Consider the following 25,850-nt stretch of genomic DNA (forward strand, 5'->3'; position numbering starts at 1 on the left):
CCTTTGTTTAGTTTGCTACATGACTGATCTTGAGAGTCCTGATCGTTGCCCCCGCTAAGTCAGAAAAACTTCAAATAACTTCCTTGATGTTAATTTTAGAAACCATTTCTGTATCGTGTTTAATCAGCACCCATCTTGACAGCTCCTGAAGTTGAGGAACACATGGTGGAAAACGCTGCAGTGTCTTCCTCACAAGAAAATGGGTACATGTGCCTCGTCAAATCTGCTAAAATACCCCACCTCTGTGTTCAACTTAGAGCTTTTAAAGCGTCCTACGAGCTTGAGCCATCAGTGTCTTCCTGTTCAAATAGTGCATTTTTATTTTGCTTTGACATATCTTTTAAAATCTTGTTTCAACAAGCTTAAACTTTACAACACGCTAACCTTCAGCCGGGACTTGTTCCCACGTACACACAATCAAAATGTAAGTGCTTCCATTCTAAAGCTTAACGTCGGGTTTTTGAGGACATTCCTGAGAAGGTCAAACGTGTAAAAAGGTGAATTCCAAACAGGTTGTAAACTTGAGGCTGTTTGGCCACTTTGACCTTTAACACCACAGTGAGAACGTCGCTGCAAGTAGAACGTTTGATGCATTTACTGAAACAACCACATATGGGCCCGAAAGGAAAAAACAAGTGTTTGCTACAAAGTGCAGTTGTGGGTGTTGACTGATCTATCTGTTCAAAGGGGGTCTGTACAAAAGGAAACAGGAGGTTCGGGAGACATTTATTGTCTCTTCTTTGTTGGCGTCACATTTTATCAGTACAGCTTATGACTATCTACTGATAAGCACATCTGAAATGAGTGCTGGTGATCCCACCGACACATGAACCCCAAATAAAGTTTCCTTGTCTGTGAACTCTTTTATCACAACTTTTGTTTTGAGAGAAAGCAGCCGCCCCCCTTTTTCTCTCTATCATTTCCAGCATGGTTTGAGCTCAGGGTTACAGCACACGACCACCTGGCTGCATGTGCGTCAGTCTGTGTGGCCCGTTTCCTCATATTGTGCTGAGCCCCCCTGGCTGCAGCCGTAATGTTCACTGCAGAATAAGTCATCTGTCAGGGGACGGCATGTGAGACTAAAACTTGCTGTGCCAAATCTATCCATACATTTGTTGTCACACATTTCAAGGTGTCAGTTTAATGAATTTAATTAGGAGCTATTTGTGAATTAGGAGACATGTAGTAACTAAGCTAATACTACCAGTGATATTATCATTTGGCCATAGGAGTTTGATGGTCCAGTCCGTGTGTTTTGTGGATTATGACCATGTTTCCTGTGAGATGTTGTGGGACTCCTAAAGGCTATCTGGTCCCTGTCTAACCAGAGCAGGAGCTACGTCCACATTCTCGGCACAAGGTCAAACCAGTTCCTGACAGGTTTGCTCTGCCCCTTGTCTCTGATCCTGTTTGCGAGGTTCGTGGCCAGGATCCGAAGGCACCGCTGTGGAGAGGAGGGTGTCAAGATGATGCGGTTCTGTTGGCGCCTTCAAGCCATGACCTTCAGCACCGTGGAGGTTCGTAGCCAAGTGTGAAGCATCTGGGATGAGAGTCGGCTCCTCTGTGTCCAAGGCCATGAGTCTCAGCGGGAAAATGGTGAAATGCCTCCAGGGTGCCTCCCACTGAGAGAAGAGCCTGGGTGAGACCCAGAACTCACTGGGTCTCACCATATAAGCCCTAATACTGTAACGGCAAGCCAATCGGAACGACTGCGAGACACTGAAATGCAACTACTTGTCTTTTTTGGTGCCTCTAAAGAAAACAGTTTATTGGCGGTAATATACCTCATACTAGAAAGAGGATTTAATATCAGACGTAAGAAATACAATTTTCAAGATCCTTACGCACAAATAGCACACACCGTGTGAAATGACACAGAATCAATAAGACTTAAACAGAGGGGTGCTTGGAGAAGAGGAAACAGAGGAAGTATCAGATAAAAATGAGTGATAAATGAGCCCTAAAGGAGTATGAATTCTAAAAATGTGAAATATTAATGACATAAAAGTGAACTTTATGTCACTAGAGTTATATAAATGTATAAAAAAAAGAGATCAGATTTGTTTAATATGGTAATAAAGTAACTGCAAATCGTTGTTTTTCTTTCTGGTGTCCAATATGACAATAATGGCTGGTAATAAAACGTGTGTAGGTGAGCAATTTGCATTATTTTTACAACCTACTGAGGTTTAACATGAAGCCAAACTCAGCTGAAAGCTCTTCAGTGGTATTTCACTAACTTCAGCAGGTATGTCAGGCTGCAAGGACCAGTGAACAGGTGATGTGACACAAATTTATTTAAAACTACTAAAACTAAACTCATGTCAAAATTCATAATAACCACAAAGTAGCACTTTCAATAAATACACATCACCACAGCAGCAAACACTGCAAATGTACAATGCAAGCAATGACAAATTTAAGGTATTTACAAAAATTCAAGTTGTTTTTTTCCACAGATGTCCTCAATAAATGCTACTAATATAACTGAAAAACAAGTATTAATCAGACGAGTCACACAGGGATCTGTACGTTTCCTGGCGTGTCAGCCAAAAAGAAGTCCCTCTTTTTATACAACTTTACAGTAAAATGGTTTTTTTTTACATTTTAAGCACAGCTGGTGTTATCATGTATGAATGTGGAACTTTTAAGAGTTAATGTAAATACAGTATATAGAGAAATTCATTGGTTTACTGAACTGCTGAATTTTTAATTGTCATAATAAGTACAAAGGCTTTAAATACACATGTAGTTGTTGTATTTCTTAAATAAATCAAACTCTCTTTTAAACCCTGACTGAGGTCAAGTCTAAACACAGAGATATTTCTGAAAATCTCTCCATTCTTACAGAAGAAAGAAAAAAAAATGTGAGAAACCAGTGAGTCAGGACAAAAACAGAAAGTCCTATACTATTTTGTTTTAAACAGCTCCAGATCAGAGCGTTATGTCCAAGTGAGAGAACAACTTGTATCCAATTACACAACACTTTTGTCACTGTGTTCCAACTACCACCTTTAAGAAAAAGCTTTAGAAATTCAAGGGCTTCAGGGTTCACAGGGTTGCATGGCTGGTGATTGTGATTATTGTCCGCCTTCGTATTATATTACCAAATGAGACTGCTGAAGCCTAGAGGGGGGGGGGAAATGTACAGCCACAATCCTGCACATTGTTCCAGCCACTCCTCTTCCTCTTCTCGCTGCCGCAGCTGATCCTTAACCATCCTTGTTAGTCTGACCCTGATCGCAACCTGGAGGGGGATGAGGTTACAGGAAGCCCGACGCTCTTGGGGAGATAGTGCTTCCCCCATGGTGACAGCTCCCTCTTCACCTCCTCTTGGACTGTTTGGCTGAAGATGGAGAGAGAGAAGAGGAAAGGATGAAGGAGGGAACCGCAAGGCAGGTGGAGGATCTACCCTAACCAGTTCATTGTAAAATCCCAAACCCTGGACTAAACAACCTTTCAAAAACTTTATCTACTGGACAAAAAAATAAAAAAATAAAAAAAATAAACAGATCATGACTTTTTTAGTGTTTGGCACTGCAGGCTTTAAAGTTTCCATCATCATAAGACTCATAAAAAGCAGAAAAATAAACCGATTTCCTTCTTGGAGTTATCTGTGAGGAAAGGAGCGGCAGCCCTACAAAATACTGATGCACTTCCTCTGCCTTTTCTACAAAATAATGGTGATCTGTCACCACGTCCACTCGGTGGGGGTGACCCGTCTTGACAAGGATAATGCTGCATTTTCCATCCAGCAGAGGCTTTCCTCTTTGTTTGCACTGACGGAGAGGTCGGCTCGGTCAGCAACACAAACAGCTCCCCTGTCTGTGTCCGCCACTACTAATGCGTATATACCGAAGGTGGGCCTAAAGCAATTTCTCCTTGTGTGGTTTGGTGTTACCTCCCAGCACTCAGACAAGAGTACATCCAGCAGCAAAGATTACACATAGTTATAGCTTGACTGACATTCAAGTGAATATAAAAAGAGAATAATAAAAAAAAGAAACAGTTCCAGAAGCCGACAGCAGAATTGTGTGTCTGCTTACTGCCCTTTCAGCTGAGCTCTAGATGTCGGACACTTTCCAGATCTCAGAGGGTCGACACACTCACAGGAGGATGTGGTGGCTTTGAGTGACCATTAGGCACTTTTACAAGCTTATGGTAGGAGTGACTCAGCAGGAGAGCCGGACGTAAACACTTATCAAATGCAGTTAAGATGCATGAGTGCATGGAGAGATTGCTATCACAAAAGATAAGAGCACCAGATCTTTGTTGCAGTGCCTCCAGTTCTTTGTGTGAGATATGACAGTGAAAGCTAATAAAGCTAGTTGGGTCGGACAGGCTATTGACTTTCTTCGGTCAACAAAAACTTAACACAATTTTGCCCCTTTTTTCGATTTTCTGGGAAACGGTTTCATGGAACTGGGAAGCTGTCGCCGTGTTCTTCTTGGCTTGCTGTACGAATGAACATGTCTACATTAAATAAAACGTTTTTATTTACTCTTAAAGTTTTTTTATGTCCTAATCTTCTTTGGGATGTTGAAACTAATCAAATGAACTACCTCAGACTTCTCATGTTACACACACAGAACAGTCCAGTCTCACAATGAAGGGCCATCAGAGACCATCCTCATGCTTGAAACTGTAAAATACTTGTTTTAATGTATACCATCTTTGATGAGCTTAAGATAAATAAACAGAGATAAAGGTAAGACACTGGAAATATACTGCTCATGAAATCTGATCAGCCTGTGTGAGCAAATTAGCCTAAACATTGCTTTTTTTTGTAACCTGACTATGGAGTATTGTTATTGACAACTGCACCAACAAAACACTAAGTTTGTTACAGACTTTCAGTGAAAACCGTGTAACTTAAGATGGGAGAAACTGGAACACAATTTATGAATTTAAAATAAATTTCACTTCTGTTTAAAGTCTTATTTATTTATTTTTTTTTAGATGTTAGGGTGGATGGTTGGGGGAAAGCTAGTTATAAAAAGCAACAACAAAGACAGGTGTGAGACGGAGAGGGACAGAAATCAATCAGAATGAAACAGGAAACTGACACATTTGAGCGTGAACGCACAAAAGATCCCATCTGTCAGATACGGCTTTATTGTTAGTTTAATGTCTGCAGTGTACGGCTTATTTTGATAAAATGTCAGAATTGGACTGGTGAGTTTTTAGAAATAAAAATTACGTTTATCTTCAAAAAGGAAAGACAGAATCTGTTTTTGTATTTCAGTCAGCTGCTTTACCTTAAAAAAATTTTCTGTGATTAGTTTTGCCAGTAACATTTCCATTTTCATTATTTTGAACTACTGAAATACAATATGTCTCTGAAACGTATTTTCCAAAGTTCAGAATATGTCCTAAAAATGGGTCACAGACAAAACGGCCTACTGTAGGTCCATTAAAACTGCTCCAGTCATGATCCGCTGGAGCCAAACTCTGCCAGCACTGACTCGTGGCGGCTGTTGATTTCTCACTATTAACAGATGCTTACCTCCACCTCCACCTCCACCTCCTCCTCCTCCTCCTCCTGCTGTGGAGCTGGCAGAGCCAGGCCGGCTGCTCTGCTGTGGCTCCGACTGGGAAAACTGGGGCGCCAGGACGAGCCCCCGGTCACGCTGAGCGCTGCTCTGCTTGTCCGAGGCGCCGGGGGTGTGGGGAATCTTGGGTTTGGTTGCAAATGCGGGGATATAATCACCACTGCTGGTGAGAATTACAAAAAAAGAAAAAAAAGGAAAGCTTACCAACTAATGGCATCATTTTTTGCAAACTTTCTTTTTCTAAACAAATAACTGCATCTAAGTTAACTGAAACATTATTTATATATCTGATGTCTGTAAGTCTGCATATTCAAAAAGCCGTGCTCTTTACTGACTGTCTTTTAGGCATGTTTCAGGAAAACTGTTCTCATATTTAATAAGCTATTTAGTCATCACAAGGCACAGCCATGACTAAATTGAGTTTCACAGGGGGCTTGAAGCAAAGACATTATGACTGCCCTTGTCCTTGACATGGAATAGTATTCTTTTCAGTCGATATACTTGTCTCTGGTTATAGATTACTGATGACCTGGTTGACTTGGGAATCGAGAGACTGAGCTAAAACCCTACGTATTTATGTATACTTAATAATTCATCTGCAGTTTTGTAAATATTTCTCCTTAACGTAGCGGCTGCACTTTGTCGTGTCTCTGAAACCACAGAAATAGCAGTCTGTAAAAATGTCTGCGAAACAGTATAGTAATGAATAAACGGCTCTTCTGCATCCAATTACAAGGCACCGGGCTGATCTCCCCTAATGTCCTTATCAGACAGAAGCCAAATGACCTACATCCTGTGCAGCAATCCAACACCATATCTAAAAGGATGGATTTCATTTGTGTTTCTGTTCAGGATACCCACACAGGCTCCAAATCAGCGATTATATCTTCTATAGATGAGTGCAACGCGCTATGATTGTATCTTTGCATTCTTATTAGGAGGCACAATATTGGTGCCCTTGTACAGTATCACAACAACATTGGCTGAGATGTTGAATAAAGTGCCTTTAGTTTCTCATTCTTACCCATAAGGCACCAGAAATCGCTTGTGGAGGAAGAGAATAAAATAAAAGCTTATTAAAAAACAGCTTGACTATTCCCAAACATCACCTTATGCAATTATTTTCTAGGTTCTGTTTTTTTAACGAACAAACGAACTAAAAAAGCATGTGGTTATCTGAAATTTGCCAAACTGCTGTGTTGCTAAGATCCTATTCTTCCCAATATAAAAGCCTGTTTTTAATCTCTGTATAAAGGACTTGTCATTCAGACAAATGTAACCGGGCTGTTGAGTTTGGACTCAGCCAGGTTGCATTGTGGAGGTGTTTTACACGGCTGGTGGATGCACCGAGGCTTTCCTGGAACTCATTACTCTTGGCGGGATTTCGGAGTCAAGTTCCTTCTGGGATTTAAAAGAGAGACGGAGCACGAGAGGCTGGACTGAAAGGCTTTCTTTGTGGCTGCTGCTCGTTTAAACGCACGTCACAGTCTCACACGCCAGCTTTGGCAGTGCTGACTCACCCATCAGCGTCCGACACTCTTGTTGACTCTATTCTCAGACAAACACATACAAACACACATGTCAGGGCTGGGCAGAAACTTCTGCAGAGTTCTGTTCCTTTTTTTTTAAAATTTGCATCAATTTTTAATCACTTTAACAAAAGAAACACTAATGAGCCAACATGATCATGTCTGTTTAATCATTTTATGTAATTCTGTTTTCATTTTCTGCTGGAAGATGATCTTCTGAGAAGAAAAATCCATGTTTAAACCACTTTTATTGATTTGAAATTACTGTGAGACAGAAAATACTGCAATCTTTTCTTTAATTTCTGCCTCAATATCTGTCTAGAACGTAGATGTGATTCTTTTATCTGCCATTTTTCAAGTGAATCAGTCTGTGGTATTTGAAGTTTAATATTATACCATTAAATTTTTCTAAAGCAAACATTTCGTTACACAACCCTGAGTTGTACGGTAAGTTAACCTTTTATCTGGAAATCACTGCACTAGTATGCTGGTGTAAATTCTCAGTCATCCAGGACATGGTAAATACAAAAAAGGTTCAAAAACAAAACCAACTGGACTTCTATTCTGTAGCTGAAAATAGTTTGCTTGACACCCAAGGAGCTTTATCACTTGAATTGATAAAAATATTACAAACATAAGTGGCACAAGAATAAAAAACATTGGCTCAAATTCCAATTTATCAAAGATTTCCTAAAAAAAAGTGAAATTTTAGAAATGTTTTGCAGTAGTTAATGGTCAAAATACAAAAAAAAACATCTTTTGTATGCCTTCATCAGCGATTCACTGCAGATTTTAACATTATGCTTCAGAAAAGATCAGTAAAAACAGAATAATTTGAAAGAAGAAAAACATCACTTTTATTTGTAAAAATACAAAGCTCTGCTTGTCTGAAGTGACTGTTGTCACTTTGAAAAAGAGGCAATACGTATGAAAAACAGAAATAAACATTGTTGTTTTGAATATTTTGCTCAGATACACGAGACAGACTTAGTATGTGATGTATTCATGAGGGACTTAAGGTCTTATTTCTTCCCCTGGCACTCACTACCTTACAAACATTGAATTGGTTGCGCACACACACACACACACACAAAAAGTGAAAGTTGAAGAAAAACATTGCCGACATGGAGAGCAGTGTCATCCAATTTATCAGGGCTTATAGGGTGTAAAAGCTGGCTTATGTCCTCTCTCATAAACAAAACAACTTTGGTTTTTTTCCTATAGAAATTCTTAGTTTTTGTGCACAATATTTGCCCACAAACATGAATATAAACTACTACAGGCGAAACAAATCTGTGGTTATGCGAGCGTAAATATGCTCAAGATCGGCAGCACAAAAACACAAAGCGTACCAACTGCAATGGGCAAAAAAACTGAATCAATATAACAGATTCACAATATACATGTGTGTGTTTGTGCCCTTTTGTGGGACACTTTACCTTAGAGAATGTCCATTGTGTTCCTCCTGGGAACGTTCTTGTCTGGTTCTGTCCTCATACGACCCATCCAACTCTGAATCCTGGAAAAACTGCCCACATTCTGAGTCTGGATGGAGACCAGAGGGTGAAATCAGAAACGAGTTTCATCATACTATTTATGGAGTAAAACTAAATATCTGCCCTTTTTATTCAAAGACAAAACTTGAATGTAACAAAAAGAGAAGTCCTGGTACACACTGTCAAACAGGCTGATGCTGTGCTGACTTTTTTTTTTTTACTGAAAGCAAATATAGGCCATGAGCAGCTTGGCATTTATTTTGTGGAGAAATGTATTCCTTAAAAACTTCTAAAGGCAACAAACATCTAATGTACGAAGGCCACAACATTTAACCACATCACAAATGCATTAGTTTACCCCTCTATATAAATGCGATGACATTATTCAGCCATTAGTAAGTCATATTAGGAAAAAAAAAAATTAAATACACACCGAGGCAGTGGTGCAGAGAATCAACAGTGCTGGGGCGACTGCCAGAGCGTGTGGGAGGTCGTGAGTTGTATCTGGATGGAATCAGACTTCCTTCCTCACTCTTCTGTCTGCTCAGAAGGTAATCTCGGTTTCTGCTGCTCTCACGGCTCTGACTGCTGGCTCGATTCTCACTATCGATAACACGACGACAAACGACAAAATAAGGATGTTCATAGACGGTTAGCATCATGGTTTTAAGCCTAAAAAACAGACATAAACAGAACGTTTGAGCCAGTTTGAATTAGGGTTTTATGACACTGTGTGTGTGTGTGTGTGTACTGAACGTACCCTGAGCTCATGTTACGATGAGAACTAGGGGTGACAGGCCGCTGTAAGGGTTCGTCAACATTTGGCTGCGATAGAGGGGTTGACTTCCTCTTCACTTTTGGCATGTTGGTCATGATCTACCACGTACAGATAATGGCAGAAAAATATGCTTGAGCAAAACATGCTATTCGACTTTATCAGTCTGTGTAAATAATATATATATATATATATATATATATATATAAAACATTTAACCAATCCAAAGCAGAATTTCTGGGTTACACACAGGTTCTGGGCAAAGTAAAGAACACACTATTAATATTATGTCCCAGTGGTTCCAGTAGTTTTGCAGCTACTCAGTAATTAACTTTTTAATTAGCAGTTTATTTTTAATTATTAGGTTAATTAGTCTTGACTGTGAGTTATCCCTGCTGTTAATTAACTCAATCTGAAAAAAACACCTCCTGGTGATTAGAATTTTCAAATGAAGACAGATATCTGTGCTTGTAGATGCTGTGTTACTGGCATTAATTTTGATTTAAGGGACTTTTTCGTGAAATTATCATATTTGCATGCCCAGTTTATCCCTAAAGAAACAAGGATGATGAGAAATGTGTTCAATTTATTTTAAAACATTCAAAATATCCCCCGTGCTGATATTTAGAAGCACGTGTGGCTTAAACTGTGTGTGTCTGGAGCACGCAAACAATCACCCAGCAGTGAAAGCTTCATTATGCCTTCGTTTTGTGAATACACACGCAGATGTTGTGCTCTTACTCCAAGATACTCGGTGGTGAGCAGAGTTTCCCCAGACAGTTCCCTCTGCTGCAGTTGAAGAACTTCCTCTTTATCGAGGTCCATTTCCATCAAATCTTCCTGTCGCACAAAGATAACGAATCAGAGGAAATTACACAATTTTGTCGTTAAAATTCAAATCAACATAACTGACGGCGTCAATTGTGCAACTTTTAGAAGAGCATTCTAACAGTGAACACCATTACACAAAGGAAGTTACTTTAGTTATGTTCCCAAACAAAACTAACGTGATTCTACTCATGAAGTTAAATATACAGACCTGCAAGGTTCTAACAGGAGACTGCTGTCTGTAGTTTTTGGGGGCTCACATTCAGATATATGTATTCAGTCATAGTAAAAAGTACACTAGGTACACCCTCTACTGGTACATAAATAAAGAATTTTTATAAGACCATAAAAATAAGAGCACAAACTTACTGTCCACATACTGCGTGCACACACACACACACACACAGTAACACACCCAACAATACTGTTTTATATCCCATCTCCATGAGTCACTTTCCCACAAATATTCAAAGTTTCAAGCCCAGGAGCTCCTGATAAACACAGGCAACTTATACAGGTGAGAGACACCCAATATCTGTGTCACGTCAAGATAGCCATCAACAGCACATAATGGAAAAAAGAATCCATGTTGTTCTTCTTCTCGTTTTTCATCCGTTTTATACATTTGTTGGTTTGGATTTTTTAATAGATCCTTACGGTTTTACTGGATTATTGGGAAGTAGACAAATAATGTGAATGCATTGTTATGCCTCATAGGCCTTCAGGAGGCTTACGTCATTGTCATCCTCTTCTTCTTCATCATCAGACTCCGGTCCCTCCTCCTCGCCTGGATACAAAACATCATAGGAAAAAAAAACAAAAGAAATGTGTCACCTACTTCACATTGGAATACAATTCTAAAGACATAGGAAAATGTATGATATGCAAACATTTTTGAAATGTTGAAGTGTCTGAAACACAATACAGAATATTAAATGTAGGATATTATATTATGATGTATCTACTGCAGATTTAACTAACCTGAGTTTAGTTGTTTAATGATGAACTCAATCTGTCTGTTAAGGTCTGGGTTTTCCTCTTTGTTGTAACAGCGAAGAATCTCCTCTACACTCTAAACACACGAAAGCATTAAGTTCATTAGAGTCACTTGGAAATATATTATACATTAAATGCTAATTTTCTAATTTCTTTCCACATGAACAACTAAGTAACCAAACAAAAGATTAATTATAAGTTTTTGCTGAAGCTAAAATGACTACATTTGGGACAGAACTGTCAAATCATTTTAACAACTACATTATAATTATGTTTTCTTTAACTAAAATAGGGAAGATAAATATAGGACAAGCAGTTAAAGGTAATTTTACTCTCTCACCATCTCTTTGGCTTCCTGTCGCATCGAGGGAACACACAGGATACTATACAGAGCTCCATTCACATACGGTCGAATCTGAGGAAAGCAAAGTGACAACAAAAACAAGTTCTTAATGTACAAATACTGACAGTGTGTTTGAACATGCAGCTAGGAAGTTCTGGTACACAAAATACATAATCTGGACATTTTAATGACTTGGCAGCAAGTTTGTATCTTTATTTTCCATTTTTCAATAGAGTAAAATTAATAAAAAGTGAATAAACTTATACGTGAAGGCTTTGGTCCAACAGATGATTTACAGTATGCGCTCTCTATGAATGTGCTCTGTGTGCAGATTCCTCACATTGTCTGCGCAACATCTGTGTCTATGTGCTGACAGACGTGTGAATCACCTCATGGTTCTCATGTCCGAGGAGGTCCGTTAGAACTTTTAGCACATGCTTGGCGTTCTCTGCGCACTTCCTTTTTCCTGCAAACAGAAAGAGATTCAACACACACACACCCACACCTCAACTTGCAATACACACCCCAACCACAATAATTCTTTTTTGTGTTTATTTGAATTGATCAACCAACAAGTGCTTTCCTCAAGCCCAATAATGTTGTTAATTCAGTCAACTGATTTTTCTTTCATATAAAACACTTAAAATGCAATTTAAAGAAAACAAAACTGATTCTGCTGTGGCTGCCTTTAACCACAGACAGGAAAAAACCAACACTAATCTAAACATAGGCCAAGTGAAATTCTCACATCACTTTTTTCAAGCCTAGCTCTACTTCTATGTGCGCGCGTCACACATTTCCTTTAGTGCTCTGCAACACTCTTATAATAATAGTAGTTGTTTTGAAAGCTCAAGCAGAAGAAACAGGCAAGGTAATTTAATCTTTAGCAAAAAAAATATGAAAGCAAATGTTAGAAACAGGAAATAAAACAGTTATAAAAGCCGGAGGAGGTGCAACCACTTTTGTCGTTGTTGGGTTACGATTCCAAAATGTTTTTTGTGATATCTGTTATTTATTTTTACAAAACACAAGAGAGGTGAGAGGTGATTACAGTTTCTTTGCCAAGTTGTTGTGAGATGACAGAAAAGAATGAATGCATCTTATTTAAATTTTGGGTGCAGTAGTTTATAAAATTCTCAAATAACAACAAAGAGCTTCAAAATAAGAGGAAGAATTGTCAATTATGGAACGTGCACAGTGAATAGAGCTCATAAATTAATGAACTGGTTATGTGATCAACATTTTATTGGTTTGCACCTGTAGGAAATATCAGTCTCTTTCACATCCATACATAAATTATTCAAAAAAGCCACTTTAATGAATTTGACTTCTGTGTTGTAACATTTCGATAAGTGGGCAGAGGCCTGTCATTATTATCTGCATCTGCTTGGGCTTCGTTTTGTTACCTTTAGTTCGCAGACACAAGTTCATCAGCAGAGCTGCAGAATACTCCAGAGTGTAGTCACTGAGGTAGTCCGAGTCCTGCAGCTCGTCAACAAGCCAGCCAATCAGATCATCCGTGATCATGGCTGTCTGCTGGCTCCTCCTAACAACAGCACAGAACAGTACATCTCATTTACAGCATATCCCAACAAATATATTTACAAAAGTGACCAAATTCTATATAATATGATGCAATAATTTCTTCATTCTTTAAGGAAACATCATTGCAGACAATGTCTATGTTATTGTAGGGGGTGAAATAATTTGGTCAAAATGCAACAAGATTACAAGGCCGAGACACTTTTCTCCACCCATCTTTGGACTTCTTGATTTTAGTCTTCTACAGGGTGTGTGTTTTTAGAGATCGAAGACAAATTACACTCAATAAACCACACAGCAAATCAAGCTCAATCTAAGACTTAGCAAACTACACAATCTACATAGCTTTTGATACAAATTGCAGTTAAGTAATGCACAAAGTCAGAACAAATGATTTAATCTTTTTAGTTTCCAAGATACAGTGACTGCTGCATGACGTGAGGTTAAAGGTGGATGGAGATTAAGACAGGGAGGTTGAATTTCTTCTACTCGGAGCTGGAGAAGTGACAATTTCTGAACTGCTCGCTGAATGAGTGCTCAAAATGTGTACGTTTTTATCATCATTATTATTATTATTATTATTGTTGGACATTCATCATCATCATCTGAGACAAGGGAGGACAAAATGTGTTCCTCAGACCAGTAAAATAAAATACAGATGATGTGAAGTTTCATTAATTAAAACAAGGTCCAGAGGGCAGCTGAAGGGAAGAAACTGCCTGAACTACCTTCAGCCCTCGGTGAGTAGAAATGTACCTGAGGCTGAGTTTCTGCAGAGCCACCAGAACATTTTCTCTAGTCAGGGAGTCCTTATCCTCCTTCCTTAGTGCCTCGGTCAGAAGTTTTAGTAGAACAGGAATTTGAGAGAGGTAAGCCCGGCCTGTAGTCATGAACACATAATGGAATAAAAATCAAATGATTATAGATACTTCCAGTGTTTATTTATGTAAAAAAAGAGTAGATATTTCCATTTTAAAATGCACAAATTGGCCCATTAAGGACAACTCTGAACACTTGCAAAAACAATATAAGATACAAATGAACTGGTGAGTCATCCTTTAGGTAACCCTAACCCAAACACAATTCAACCACGTCAACTCTTACCTGTGAGTAGGGGGATTAAATGTTTTACCTGCATCATATTGCAAGATGTTCTAGAGATATCAAAAGTTAAAGTTGTTCTCTGCTGTGGAGAATGAAAACTGAGCCCAGTATTTTTACAAACCACACTTTACGGTCTATTGTATGCTGCTGTAGAGCATCATCAGCAGTTTCACTGATCAGCTGAAGGCCACGGAGGCATCCAAGAGTCAGTTTCCACAACTGGGTCAAGCAGGCAGTGACTCATCTTACAATGAAATGATGATGTTTAACTAAATCCAACAATGGCTGAGAACTTACCCTCTGCAAGGGAAGCGAATGCATTGATGAGGCGAGCCATGTATTGACGAACAACCTCATTTGTTGATCTCATTAAATGAAGCACAGTTTTCTAAATAAAAAAAAACAAAACAAAACAACAAATTACTGGTAACTTTAGGAATATGTATTAAACTATAAAATATACCATGTCATATGGCACTTGTTGCTGGATACTCCTTTACAGGCAGTAGATTTCATACTAATGCTTGCGCGTTAATGATGTAACAAAAAGCCATTTCAGATATTAGATACATGATTATTAGCTTTATTATTTCTTAAAACAACACCATCAAGATATTCTAAAATCTTTCAAAATAAATATTTTAGAGTTTATTTAAATTCCACCAAACTCCTTACAAACCAAATACATCCCCCATCACTGTGACTAAATGTGTTGCAATGGGAATTTTTTGTGTCACATAAACCACAAAAACATTATCATAACAAATTTCGGTTATACGAGCTCTGTTCTCTACAATATCAGCTTTGTTGCTAGAACAGCCACAGGGCCACAGGCTGGCTGAAACGAACAGACAATTGACTTCCCATCATTATTCATGTTTCTGGCACTAGAGAACCGTTGTTCCACAACAATCTCAGAACATTTGGTAATCTGCGTCCATACAGTAAGTGTTCAGTGTCATTTAGATGTGGCTTCGAGCAATCTGGCAAGTACGACAGAAACAAATCAGCTGTCAGAAGAGGATAATTTACTCTCTTGAAGGAGATTATCAGTAACAGGAGCACCTACAGAGAAGGCTATCGAAAAGGAAAAGAAAAGTGTGTGTGACTGAAACTTTTGAGGATGAGGTTTGGCAAACCCAAACTCTCAAGCTTTAGGCCTTGATACGGTTGTTGTGAAATGGACCAAAAAAAGTGTGGCATTGAAACTGCTGCCCCACCTGCTTTGTACTGTAACAATCCAGCAGATCATTGGTGATGTAGGCCTGAAGCACAGTGTCTCTCTGCTCACCTGGGAGGGAGCGAGTCAGTCTCTGCAGGAACAAGAACAGATCCAAGAATTAGGACTAGAAAACCTTGTATACGAACTACTAACATTCTTTCATTCAGGTTCAAAAACTGCTGACCTCCAGGAGATAAAAATAAAAATGCTTTTTTTTGTTCTGCAAAAGGACAACTCTGGTCTGCTACGTCAAACACTGCTCTTTTTGTTCATCTTCATCACAGCAGCAGTAACTGTATATAACATTAACCTTTCTCAAACATCCTAATGACAGCTTTGCAAAGAATAGAGTTTATAAGATTTCTTGCAGCGTCCTAAAAAGCGGAGATGATTAATAAAGACAAAATAAAGGACTGAAAGTAGATCAGGCTTCAGTATCTGCAGCGAGGTAAATCTACAATGCTTGTTCTAGAAGTCAAATAGCACGTTGGCCCAAATTTAAAAGAGTTTCTGTTTAAAGGCAGGATTTTTTTTTTACTTAATGAGAAAATAAGTGGAGACTAAAAAAAAATAAATTTTTTTAAAAAAAAGGAAAAAATAAGATCATACCCAGCGCAGCGCCTGCAGCAAGAGACACTTCAGCCGGTCTGAGCCTTCAACTAAGTCTTCCTTCAGCTTCTCATAGTCTAATGAGGGCAACATTGGCACTTCCTTCGATCTCCTTGAGATTAAGAACAAATGGATGTCAGACATGTTTTAGAATACCTGTCCAAAATAGTAAAATAAATAAATAAATAAAAAGGATTCAAGCCTTACTGTGGTGCAATGGATGCTCGTAGCATAGAGGAGGCCTTAAACAGAAAGCACATTTAGGGATAAGGCCAATAGTTCTTTTTATTATAGTGTACAAAACAAAACTCATGCAAGTGTCACATTATCATTTATTATTTTTACTGTCTTGTCCTCCTACCAATTTGTAGTTGCCTCCACCTAAGACATACAAGTTAACAACTATCTAAACAAATGATTAGTTCGTTGAGACATGCATACATCATGCTTTGGTTACATGCTTACATATGAAGTACTGTTTTTTTTATTGTCCATGCACTGACAATAAGGCAATAAGACCCATTACCAAAAAAAGGTCGGTTAGTATTCCTGCAGTTATTGCACCTCAGTTTAAATGTACATCAGACCTATGGGTGTACTTTAGGGGAGGGGATGGAGGCTTTAAAGAAAAAGAAAGTGATGAGGTGTGTTTCTGCAGAAAGCAGATTAAACTTTTTCATCTCCACCTAGGAAGGAAACTGAGCTCTGAAATACAATCTGAAGCCAGAGAGGTTGACCTTATGAAGTGGCAGCAGTAAACAGTCATTCTTCCCAGAGAGTTATTAATGTCCTCTAAGGTGTCATTTGATTATCGCTCGCTGCTGAAGGCGATGCTTTATGCATTATGCACTCAAAAAATATGTAACTAGAAGAACTCTGAGAGCACAAACTTCCCCAAAGGCCATAGAATTAATAAAAAAAAGTCACCTAAGTGACTCCTATTACTGTAAACCATCAAACTTTTGATGATAGAATAGAAACGCTTCTATATCCAAGCACCTAGTGAGGGCCATTCTTGTTATGTTTACAATAAAAGGAAGAAAACTGAAACTATAAAAGACAGAGGAGCTATAAGGAGAGTTGAAAGGAGGAACAATGACTGTAGTGTTCGGGAACAAGTGACTATAATTATGAGGTGTGCTCTGAAAGGCATTGTTGTTCGGTTTTACACAAATGGAGACAGGCATCTCTTGAAACTAGGACAAAAAATGTCAGAAAATGGACTGAGAACGGGATCAGGCAAAGGAAGGTAGAGGGTAGATATAATCACAATAAAATGAGAAGGGGACACTGCGGTACAAGCAAGATAAGAGGAGCGGTGACAAGAAGAAAGGATGATAACTTATCAGACTTACATAGCCATCATCATAGGGACTCATAGAGTAATATCCCTTTGCGGACAAAAGCATCACACACAGAAAACACACACACACACACAAAAGAAAACTTGTTCATTTCAAGCTATAAAGATGTCAACTTTGAAAAGCCAGAATTCAACAGCACATCAAAGAATACTGAGCGTTAACTTTATTTATTCAACTACAGATGTTTTCTTTCAGTTTACGGTATTTCTGAAAGCTCGATCATTTCTTAGCCCTTTTGGATCAGAGCAGTTTTAGAGCTTGTAGAGCCAGAGCTGTGTTTTCTGAGGTTTGACAGCTAAAAAGCTGCCTCTCAATAAGGAAGATGGTTTTAAAACACGATGAGCACCTAGCTGTTATAACCAACAACCACTCAGGCCAGGGGGATGGGGTGGAAATGTCGTGGAAAAGAGGAATAACGCCAACGCTAATGCCTTTGTTTAAAAAGAACATGACAGAGCCAGCGCAGTTATGTGACTAACTAATCCACAGAAAAGTTACAAATAGAAATGAAAGCATACTTCTGTTTCCCACAGCCCTATCTGGGAAATGTAGGTTTAAGGCTAAACTGACCTTTGTATTCATTAGTGTCATTATGTCATTTTGGTGTGCCACTACTTTGGTTTGGATCCTAATTAAAACTTTTTAAAAAACATCAGAGTCAAAACACTAGTAACTACGGTTATTAGTCAGGTGAAATTACTGGTTCTGTCAGCTGAGTGTGGTGGCTTTGAAAAGGGCACAATTAAAGCTTCAACCTTCAGTTAGAAACGGCTGATTGCAAGATAAAGTCAAGGAAACACTTCAAATGCAATGTGAACTGAAGCCAAACTAACCCCGGTGTCAAATTTGAGATAACAGAAAAGAAGCTGATAAAGTTCAGAAATAACTAAAAAAGGAATCAAAACCAAATCCAGCGTTTTAACAGATGTATAACAGTTATGATGGAGCTGTTTTTTATGGTCCTGTAGGTCTTAAAACGAGCTCAATGTTTGCATTCACGGAAGCAGCATGAACTGCTGTCATGCTGTAACAATTAAAGACATTAAAGACAGTCAGTTGTGAGGGGTTTTTATACCCTGATAATTACAGTTATGTTTCTAAATGTAGGTCTTTTTATATTATTTTAGCCACTGTGACAGGTAGAAATAGTTAATTTACAATGCATAACTTTCTGGGTAGTATGTAATATGAGTAATGCAAAACCAGGATTCAGTTATATGTTTCCAGGATATAAAGTGTAGTAAAGCGGCCATTGTTGGCGACTCAGTGTACAAAGGGAGACACTCGTTACACTGGTCCTTCATGTTTAAAAATCATTTTTAAAACAGCGTGACAGTCTGACCAGCCTTTAGTGAAGTGGATCCCGTCAGGAGTTGCTCTTTGACCTGTCTGTGCCCGTGTCTTTTCTTAGAATTAAGAGTGAAGGAGGGGAGGAGGTTACAGAGATGGTTGTGTGTGTAAGTGTGTGTGGTACTTACAGTGCCGGGCCTGGTGAAATCAGTGCTTTGCACCACGCTCTGCCTCATCTGGCTGCTGAACAGGCGAACATACACACTCTGCAGGTACTCAGGGGAGATCTGCAAAAAAACCCCCAGCCCCTCGAGCTTCAGGACAACTCATAAAAAAAGGGTTTGGATGATCTGCGACCATCAGCTGTTGATAGTTTGTATCTGCAGCTTGTCTTTAAGAATATCACAAAATATCAATGTGGCTCACCATTTTCCCACTGACAATGGCCTCCAAAGAGTCGACCAGTTCAGCAGTGATGCCGATAAGGTTGTGGTAGTTGGCTTGCATCTTGTTAAACGTTCGCACGTAGCTGGTGATGCGTCGTTCTGATTCAGCAAGCTGAAGCTGTAACTGCTGCATGGCCTCTGTGCATTTGCAGAAAAATAGTCAGAGCAAGGGTGCAGAAACCAGCACCAACATTGTTCAAATATCAGTTTTATTTTTACCTCTCATATTGCAAACATAACTTAAAAAAGAGAAATATATGTATTGAATTTCATTTTGCCTTTAAACTCCATCTTTACAGAAAAAAACAACCTTTTGAAGCACTAGTGGAGCTTCTGTCCACAGCTTATCTTTGGCAAAGCTTCAAATAATCTCCACTTTTCAAACCACAACATTAAGTGCTTCCTTCTTGCTTTTAAAATTATAGAATAAGCAAAAAAAAGCAAATTCACGTAAACTAACCTGCTCGTGTTATTCATATTCTTAAAATAAAACAGATCAGTACAAATTTCTAGTATTTTTTTAATTAAAGATAAAAGTGCTAAAAGAAAAAACTTTTTACTGTATGTACAAATACATTTTGTCTTTTAAAAGGTTTTCTGAAAAAAACATGCAAGGTTTTATGGCACTGAGATATAATTGTATTACTGCCATCAGGTGGTCTCCTCCCAAATAAAGATGAAGTTAAATAATTAAATGAAACTATGAAAAACACTGCAATAAGGAAAATGCTTTTACAGGGTTTTTTTTACCTTTAGTACTTCTTCCACCCTCCTTCTGCATGACGTCTGTTAAAGAAGACTCATTTTTACATTGACGCATTTTAACTAGAGTTATAAAAAATGTTACACATCCTGTTTGAACAGACCCAACTTATCATAGACATCGGCAAAGGTTCCGGCAGATACGTCTTATTGTAAGAGAAGATATAAGAACCGATTCAATATTTGCTTACGTTCCATTTATCAATAAACTATTCCACTGTCCAACGCCCTTGTGTAGGCAAACACAGCTCTTATGTGCTGTAGATTATCTACAGAGATGTATAGCAGCAAACACGTTTTGGGCATTTCAGGCAACGTTTATATAGGAGGAAAGTCCTCAAGTAAAAAACTCCCTTTTTACCAAACAGAGAAATTTGCTCTTTATATATCACATATAACCTTTAAGCTGTTCAACTAAATCAGTCTAGAATGAAGGGTAAACGCGTGTTTAAAGTTAATTAAATGTAAATTACTATAAAACCACTTCCAAATATAACATTTCCATAATGACAATACATCTAAAATTGAATTTTTACAAATAAAAACTAACTATTTAGCTGTGGCGAAAGTGAAGAAACTGATTTTAGAGACAATTTTAGTAACATTATTGTTAGATTTGTTATTCTTAGCAGTAAGTGGGAGTAAGACATGAAGAAACTCCATCTGCACTCTGACGGTTTCCACAGCAAGGCCTTGTGGGTGAGACACGATAAATAAAAGGATACGTATAAAGTCAGCAGCCTCGGAGTCTTGGACGATTTTAGAGTTACTGACAGAAACTTCTCCAGTTTACACTTTAACTGCGGTATCCAGGAATCCTAAGCACACACAAACATCTAATTAATAAAATGTAATGGATGATAGAACTAATTAACATGTGAAAAACACAGACCCCCCAGATAAAAAAAGAAGCATTCTAACACTTTCCGAGCACCTGAAAGAGGTCTTTGAAGGAGGGGTGAACAGTGGGATTGGGGACAAAAGGCAAGGCGTAAAAAGGCAAAAACTCCGTGGTCTGGCTTAGTGCTGCTCCCCGAGTTTCAAGGTACTGCTTGAAGAAGGAAATCCTCTCCTCAAATTCTGCTCGGTCCTGGACACAGATTCAAGACTTCCAGTTAAATCATTTATCTGAAGTCAAAAACAAAATGCCACTTGGCCTGTTCAGTGAAATCATTGTCTGGTTACAAGCACAAACACGTACGTTCAATATGTTAAATTAGGAAGCAACTTCGCCACGGGATATGTTTATTTTTTAAACAACTTTTGAGTTTTATAAAACTAAAGTACAAACGTGAAGACCAACACAATGACGACGTATCAAAGTTAGAGAGCGCAGAAAACTCATCCTGTGTAGTGTCTGGTCAAAGGTACTGCGCCAAAAGCATATAGCGCAGCTTAGTGGACAGTTTGAAAACAACACCTTATAATCTATTTACTGATTTTCTTTTTTTTTTCAATAAACAAAAAGTAAGAAAATGTTTTATTTACATACTTGTCTGCCTGGGTGCCTCCTCAGTGGGTAGATAGTAAAGTGGATATGAAGGTAGAACTCAAGGCTCTGCGCCTCAGCATCTGTGTCTTTTACCTCAGAGGGAATATTTTCTGTCCACACTTCGAAGAACACCTTGTGGTCTCCATCCTCAAAAGAGCTAAGAAGATCATTCTAGAAAAGTCCCATTTAAATAGATGGACAACATTAGTCGTTATCAACAAGATGATTTTTCACATATCACTCAGTTATAGTTGAAGTGCAATGATGTGTACCTTTATGAAAAGAAAGTATACACAGTAGATGAGCTTTTAACACCTAATTGACATATTTACTTTGTTAGGTAGTGTACACACTTTCTAATAGTAAGCATTGTTTCACATTTCCCCTACTCTTCCAGATCTATTTTCACCACATCTGCAGATAACAAACCATCATAAACGAACAAGAGGTTTTAGAAATCATGTTTTTTACCTGAATGACGTGAATCTTGGAGTCTCTGAGAGTGCTTCCTCTTGGCTTTGAAACAAGCTTGCCTTTCATTTTGCACTCCTTGTCAAAAATCTGAACAGTCTTTTCAAATTCCTCGAACTTAAGGTACTGCAGAAGACAGAAACAAGATTTGATTAACTTCACCTTAACCAGAGGAAGATGAAGATATGTCAGGGAAAACGCTCAACAAGAACATTTGTCTTGGTGAATCTGTCAATAATATGCTTGCAATTTCCCCCCTCCCAAGAACGTGTTTTAATTATTTTAATTAAATTGAAGCATCGCTGTATTTTTATTTAGATATTCCCCTGTCCCAAAACGTGTTACCTCTTTAATCATCCCAAGAAGATCGGCTTCTGTTGCCAAGATGTCCCCCATCTTGGCTGGCTCCCTGAAACTCATGCGAGTACCAAAACCATTAAAGACCCCTTTGGACAGGAAGGACTTCTCTACTTTTATTCATTAACGATTATAATCCAGGGAAACCTTCCGGGAGGCTGCAGGAAGAGGACAGCAAACTGAGTAAGAAATTAACCATCTTTAAAGCAATGGCTAATTATTTATTCTATTTGAATTTCAAGTAAAGTTGCAAAAACGTCTAGCAATTTTGGCCACAGGACATTTCATTTCTGTCGGTATTATAAACGACACATAGCACCTTTAGCAAATATTTAACGAGCTAAAACGAGCTAGCTAATCAGTGAACGCTACGAGAAGACATCAACATCACTCTGTTACCTTATTCACGCGTCATTTGAGGTGGATAAATGGCATATACATTGTACTCCGAGGCGTTATCCATACCTAAGATTTATAAAACACATTTTCGGCTGTTCTTCGCTCGCCCTGTTTACAGTCAGTCTCCTAACACTTAGCTAAGCAACCACGGCCAAAAAGGACGCTAAACTACATAGCAACGTTTGCTATGCCGGAAAGTAACGGTGAATGTCGTAAAATATATGCCTAATAATTTTTTTTTTTTTTTTTACAAAGCATTTTAATATAAAAAATGTTAATATTGCTTTCATTATGGGAAAACGTGTTTTATTAAACAATAAGCAAGTTGTAAAACTTACGAGTAACATTATCGGACGAAAGTTGTGTCGATTATTTTTATTTTTGTAAGGTAAATTATTTTTGTGTATATTGATAAAAAAAAATCCATGTATATTTTTGTTTCTCGATTCCTTCATTTATTTGTTTTTATTTACAAAGACAATTTCTTCTTCTTCTTTTATTTTTAAACCGGAAGCACTTCTGGTGTCAAAGGTCGAACACATTGTTCATGCGCGGACCAGTATGTTTCTGATAGCAATGAATGAAACTATATTCGAATAAAAAATAAATACAAATCCGTGCTTATACGGAACACTTGTTATATTCGAACAGAATAGAGTACTGTGAAGATCCTGTGTTTGCTTTTTTTATTTTATAAACTTCATTTGAGGTAAGCATAACATTTATTTGAGCAGTATGCTAAAGCTAGCAGTTAGCCAAATGGAAGACAGTCAGACAAAGTAGATGTTTGAGATAATAAAACTTTAGTAACTGACTTGTACCTGCTGGTCATACCTTTTGTATGAAATTCATCAGTGTTGAAATACGTTTCTACTATTTATTTAGCTTTAAAACTGTTTCACTTAGTCAAAATTAGTCAAAATCTCATTATCCACTGTCTTTGTGCAGCATTCATTTTTTTGTAATAAAACGGGCTCAAATGTGTTTTTTCTTTGTTCACAAACTCATGACAGAGTGAAATTAAGATGGCTGGGATTCTATTTGAAGATATATTTGATGTAAAAGACATTGATCCTGATGGCAAGAAGTTTGACAGAGGTATGTAATACTGAAATAAGCTGTGAAATTATGACACCAGACCACAGCTAAGTGTACACTTCAATTAGCTATATATCTCTACTTACTTTTGATATATAAGTCTTATATGTTTATCTACAAAAGTCAGCTTAAACAACTAAAACTTGCTATGTGTATAAAATAATTCATCTTAATAAAAGGCAATGTTATGTAGGCAAACCTTGGGTCTTGGCAGTTCATGTAGATTTTTCTGTAACACATAAACAACACAAGAAACAATAACAACAAGTTCCGTCAGTGATTCCCTCTTATTCCCAGACAAACTCAGCTGCTTTTTTTCCCTGTATACAAGTGACATTGATATTTTAATAAAGCAAGATGTTTTTTTATGTTATGGCTGATTAGTGTGCATAAGTCTTTAGCCTTTTCTCACTATTCTCTTTCATTAAACCAGACTTGTAATTTTTTGAAGTGGTTTTGAGCAACAAATCACCAGAAAAATGTTTTAGACTAATATCTGTTTGTGGTTCACTTCGCTGGTGTGTCAGAATTTATTTATTTATTTTTTTGGACTAAATATGACTGAGAAAACAACCAAATCACCATCACTTTAAAACATTACAAGAAAGTCTGGTTCATTAAAAGCAGCATAAAACAAAATCACATTTGAAAAATTTATTTCAGCTGACCTGCATTTTTGTATTTATCACAGTGTCTCGGCTACATTGTGAAAGTGAATCTTTCAAGATGGACCTCATCTTGGATGTGAACACTCAGATTTATCCGGTGGATCTTGGTGAGACTGTAACCCTTTTATTCAAGTTATTACTGTTTAGTTTATGTTTAAATAAAGTTTGACTCGTGTACAGTATTACCAGAACAGGGAGAAAAGAAAAAAAAAAAACTAAGCCAAAGTGTTCATGTCTAGAAGGATCTGTTACATCCATTATGTTTATGATTTATTTTCATTGTCGATTTCATCAAGGCGACAAGTTCAGACTGGTGATTGCCAGCACATTATATGAAGACGGAACACCAGATGATGGAGAGTACAATCCTCAGGATGATCGACCGTCTCGGTAAGACAATTTCCAGTTGTGCGTTCTTTCCTCATAGCACATAACATGCAGGATTTTTATATATTTCTTTTTTTGCCGTTTGATGTTTGTACTCTCAATTTGTATTTAAACTTCTAGAGCAGACCAGTTTGAGTATGTGATGTATGGAAAAGTCTATAAGATTGAAGGTGACGAGACTTCAACAGAAGCTGCCACACGCCTGTAAGTAAAATGCCTTCAGCACAGACTTTTCACAAATAAAATTGCCTCTTGTGCTGTTATGGATTAAAACTCATTAACAGACAAATCAGATGTAAATTTGAGTGCATCTAAAGATGGAATGTGCATAATGCTGAAGTGCATTTTTTTTCTTGGTTGGTGTCATGATTTGAAGTTTTATCATGTGTTGTGTTTCAGCTCTGCCTATGTGTCTTATGGAGGCCTCCTCATGAGGCTGCAGGGAGACGCCAACAATCTTCATGGCTTCGAAGTGGACTCCAGGGTCTACCTCCTCATGAAAAAACTGGCCTTCTGAGCCGCAGTCTGCTCACCAACCCACACAAATTCTGCTACTGTCAGGGTCACCTTTTATGTAATAAGATGATTCCCAAAAATATCACTTTACCTACGTCTGGAGCATATGGGCAGCTTTCAGACAGAACGCATGGATTCTTGTGGAAACTTTTTTTATATTGTAGGTGCTTTTCAAAATGTCTCTGAGATGTATTGCAGACTGAAGACGGTCTCAAACAATCTTTTGCAACCTCAATCTATTTTCAAACTGTAAATAAAAGTTTCTTTTATAAAAAAGAAAAGCTACTTTGTATGATATCTTTGTACTTAATTTGTTTTGTAGGATTAATTTTTTGCAGATGTTTTTATCATCCATATGCCTCAGGAAAGACTTGAAACGTGTTGAATTTTCTTTCTTTGCTTCACAGCAAAAATGTTTGTAATATGAGGACAAAGACAAGCTGTGTGCTGTAGTGGAGACAAAAAAGGTTGTGTTAGTTGTAATTTACAACATAGAGGCTTAAACCTATGTGTTACAGTGCTCACAGTAATGATGATTGATTCAAACTATTTTATGTTTCATTTTCAGACTTAAGATCTGCTATTTCTTGGGACCTGACCTCTA

At 37.9% G+C, this 25,850-nt stretch overlaps 2 protein-coding genes across 8 annotated transcripts; one reads left to right on the forward strand and one right to left on the reverse strand.

The window, feature by feature from the left end:
* Window positions 1–2,279: 2,279 nt before the first annotated feature.
* Window positions 2,280–22,770, reverse strand: LOC108234382 (lisH domain-containing protein ARMC9). 6 transcript variants are annotated; one of them, XM_037974283.1, is made up of 26 exons: window positions 22,578–22,770; window positions 22,167–22,336; window positions 21,822–21,947; window positions 21,351–21,521; window positions 20,793–20,948; window positions 20,584–20,676; window positions 19,847–19,868; window positions 19,077–19,234; window positions 18,839–18,937; window positions 17,352–17,387; window positions 16,204–16,238; window positions 15,997–16,108; window positions 15,386–15,478; window positions 14,463–14,553; window positions 13,818–13,941; window positions 12,926–13,065; window positions 11,909–11,985; window positions 11,517–11,591; window positions 11,162–11,252; window positions 10,915–10,967; window positions 10,094–10,192; window positions 9,338–9,453; window positions 9,011–9,249; window positions 8,521–8,626; window positions 5,507–5,715; window positions 2,280–3,346 (listed from the first exon to the last, which is right to left on the reverse strand). In XM_037974283.1, exons 2-26 carry the CDS (start codon window positions 22,239–22,241, stop codon window positions 3,324–3,326), a joined length of 2,619 nt encoding a protein of 872 aa, XP_037830211.1. In that variant the 5' UTR covers window positions 22,242–22,336; window positions 22,578–22,770; the 3' UTR covers window positions 2,280–3,323. The 6 variants fall into 6 exon arrangements, with proteins under 6 accessions (XP_037830211.1, XP_037830209.1, XP_017269039.1 ...); XM_037974281.1 differs by having other exon boundaries at window positions 19,847–19,871; window positions 22,578–22,769; XM_017413550.3 differs by having other exon boundaries at window positions 9,011–9,180; window positions 19,847–19,871; window positions 22,578–22,768.
* polr2h (RNA polymerase II, I and III subunit H) lies at window positions 22,298–25,522 on the forward strand. Of its 2 annotated transcripts, none has more exons than XM_037974285.1 (6): window positions 22,298–22,361; window positions 23,591–23,675; window positions 24,367–24,450; window positions 24,640–24,733; window positions 24,851–24,934; window positions 25,130–25,522. In XM_037974285.1, exons 2-6 carry the CDS (start codon window positions 23,603–23,605, stop codon window positions 25,245–25,247), a joined length of 453 nt encoding a protein of 150 aa, XP_037830213.1. In that variant the 5' UTR covers window positions 22,298–22,361; window positions 23,591–23,602; the 3' UTR covers window positions 25,248–25,522. The 2 variants fall into 2 exon arrangements, with proteins under 2 accessions (XP_037830213.1, XP_017268875.1); XM_017413386.3 differs by lacking the exon at window positions 22,298–22,361 and adding an exon at window positions 23,110–23,286.
* The last annotated feature ends 328 nt before the right edge of the window (window positions 25,523–25,850 follow it).

The sequence above is a fragment of the Kryptolebias marmoratus genome, linkage group LG24 (genome assembly GCF_001649575.2).
Source record: "Kryptolebias marmoratus isolate JLee-2015 linkage group LG24, ASM164957v2, whole genome shotgun sequence".
NCBI lineage: Eukaryota > Metazoa > Chordata > Actinopteri > Cyprinodontiformes > Rivulidae > Kryptolebias > Kryptolebias marmoratus.

Bases quoted from the DNA above. Each gene is read 5' to 3' on its own strand.
- polr2h (XM_037974285.1), top strand. From the start codon at position 23,603: ATGGCTGGGATTCTATTTGAAGATATATTTGATGTAAAAGACATTGAT. The intron at 24,734-24,850 runs GTAAGACAATTT...TTAAACTTCTAG, and splicing joins CAGGATGATCGACCGTCTCG to AGCAGACCAGTTTGAGTATG. The intron at 24,935-25,129 runs GTAAGTAAAATG...GTTGTGTTTCAG, and splicing joins ACAGAAGCTGCCACACGCCT to CTCTGCCTATGTGTCTTATG.
- LOC108234382 (XM_037974281.1), bottom strand. From the start codon at position 22,241: ATGAGTTTCAGGGAGCCAGCCAAGATGGGGGACATCTTGGCAACAGAA. The intron at 21,522-21,821 runs GTAAAAAACATG...GGACTTTTCTAG, and splicing joins CCAAGATTCACGTCATTCAG to AATGATCTTCTTAGCTCTTT. The intron at 11,253-11,516 runs GTGAGAGAGTAA...TCGTGTGTTTAG, and splicing joins GACAGGAAGCCAAAGAGATG to AGTGTAGAGGAGATTCTTCG.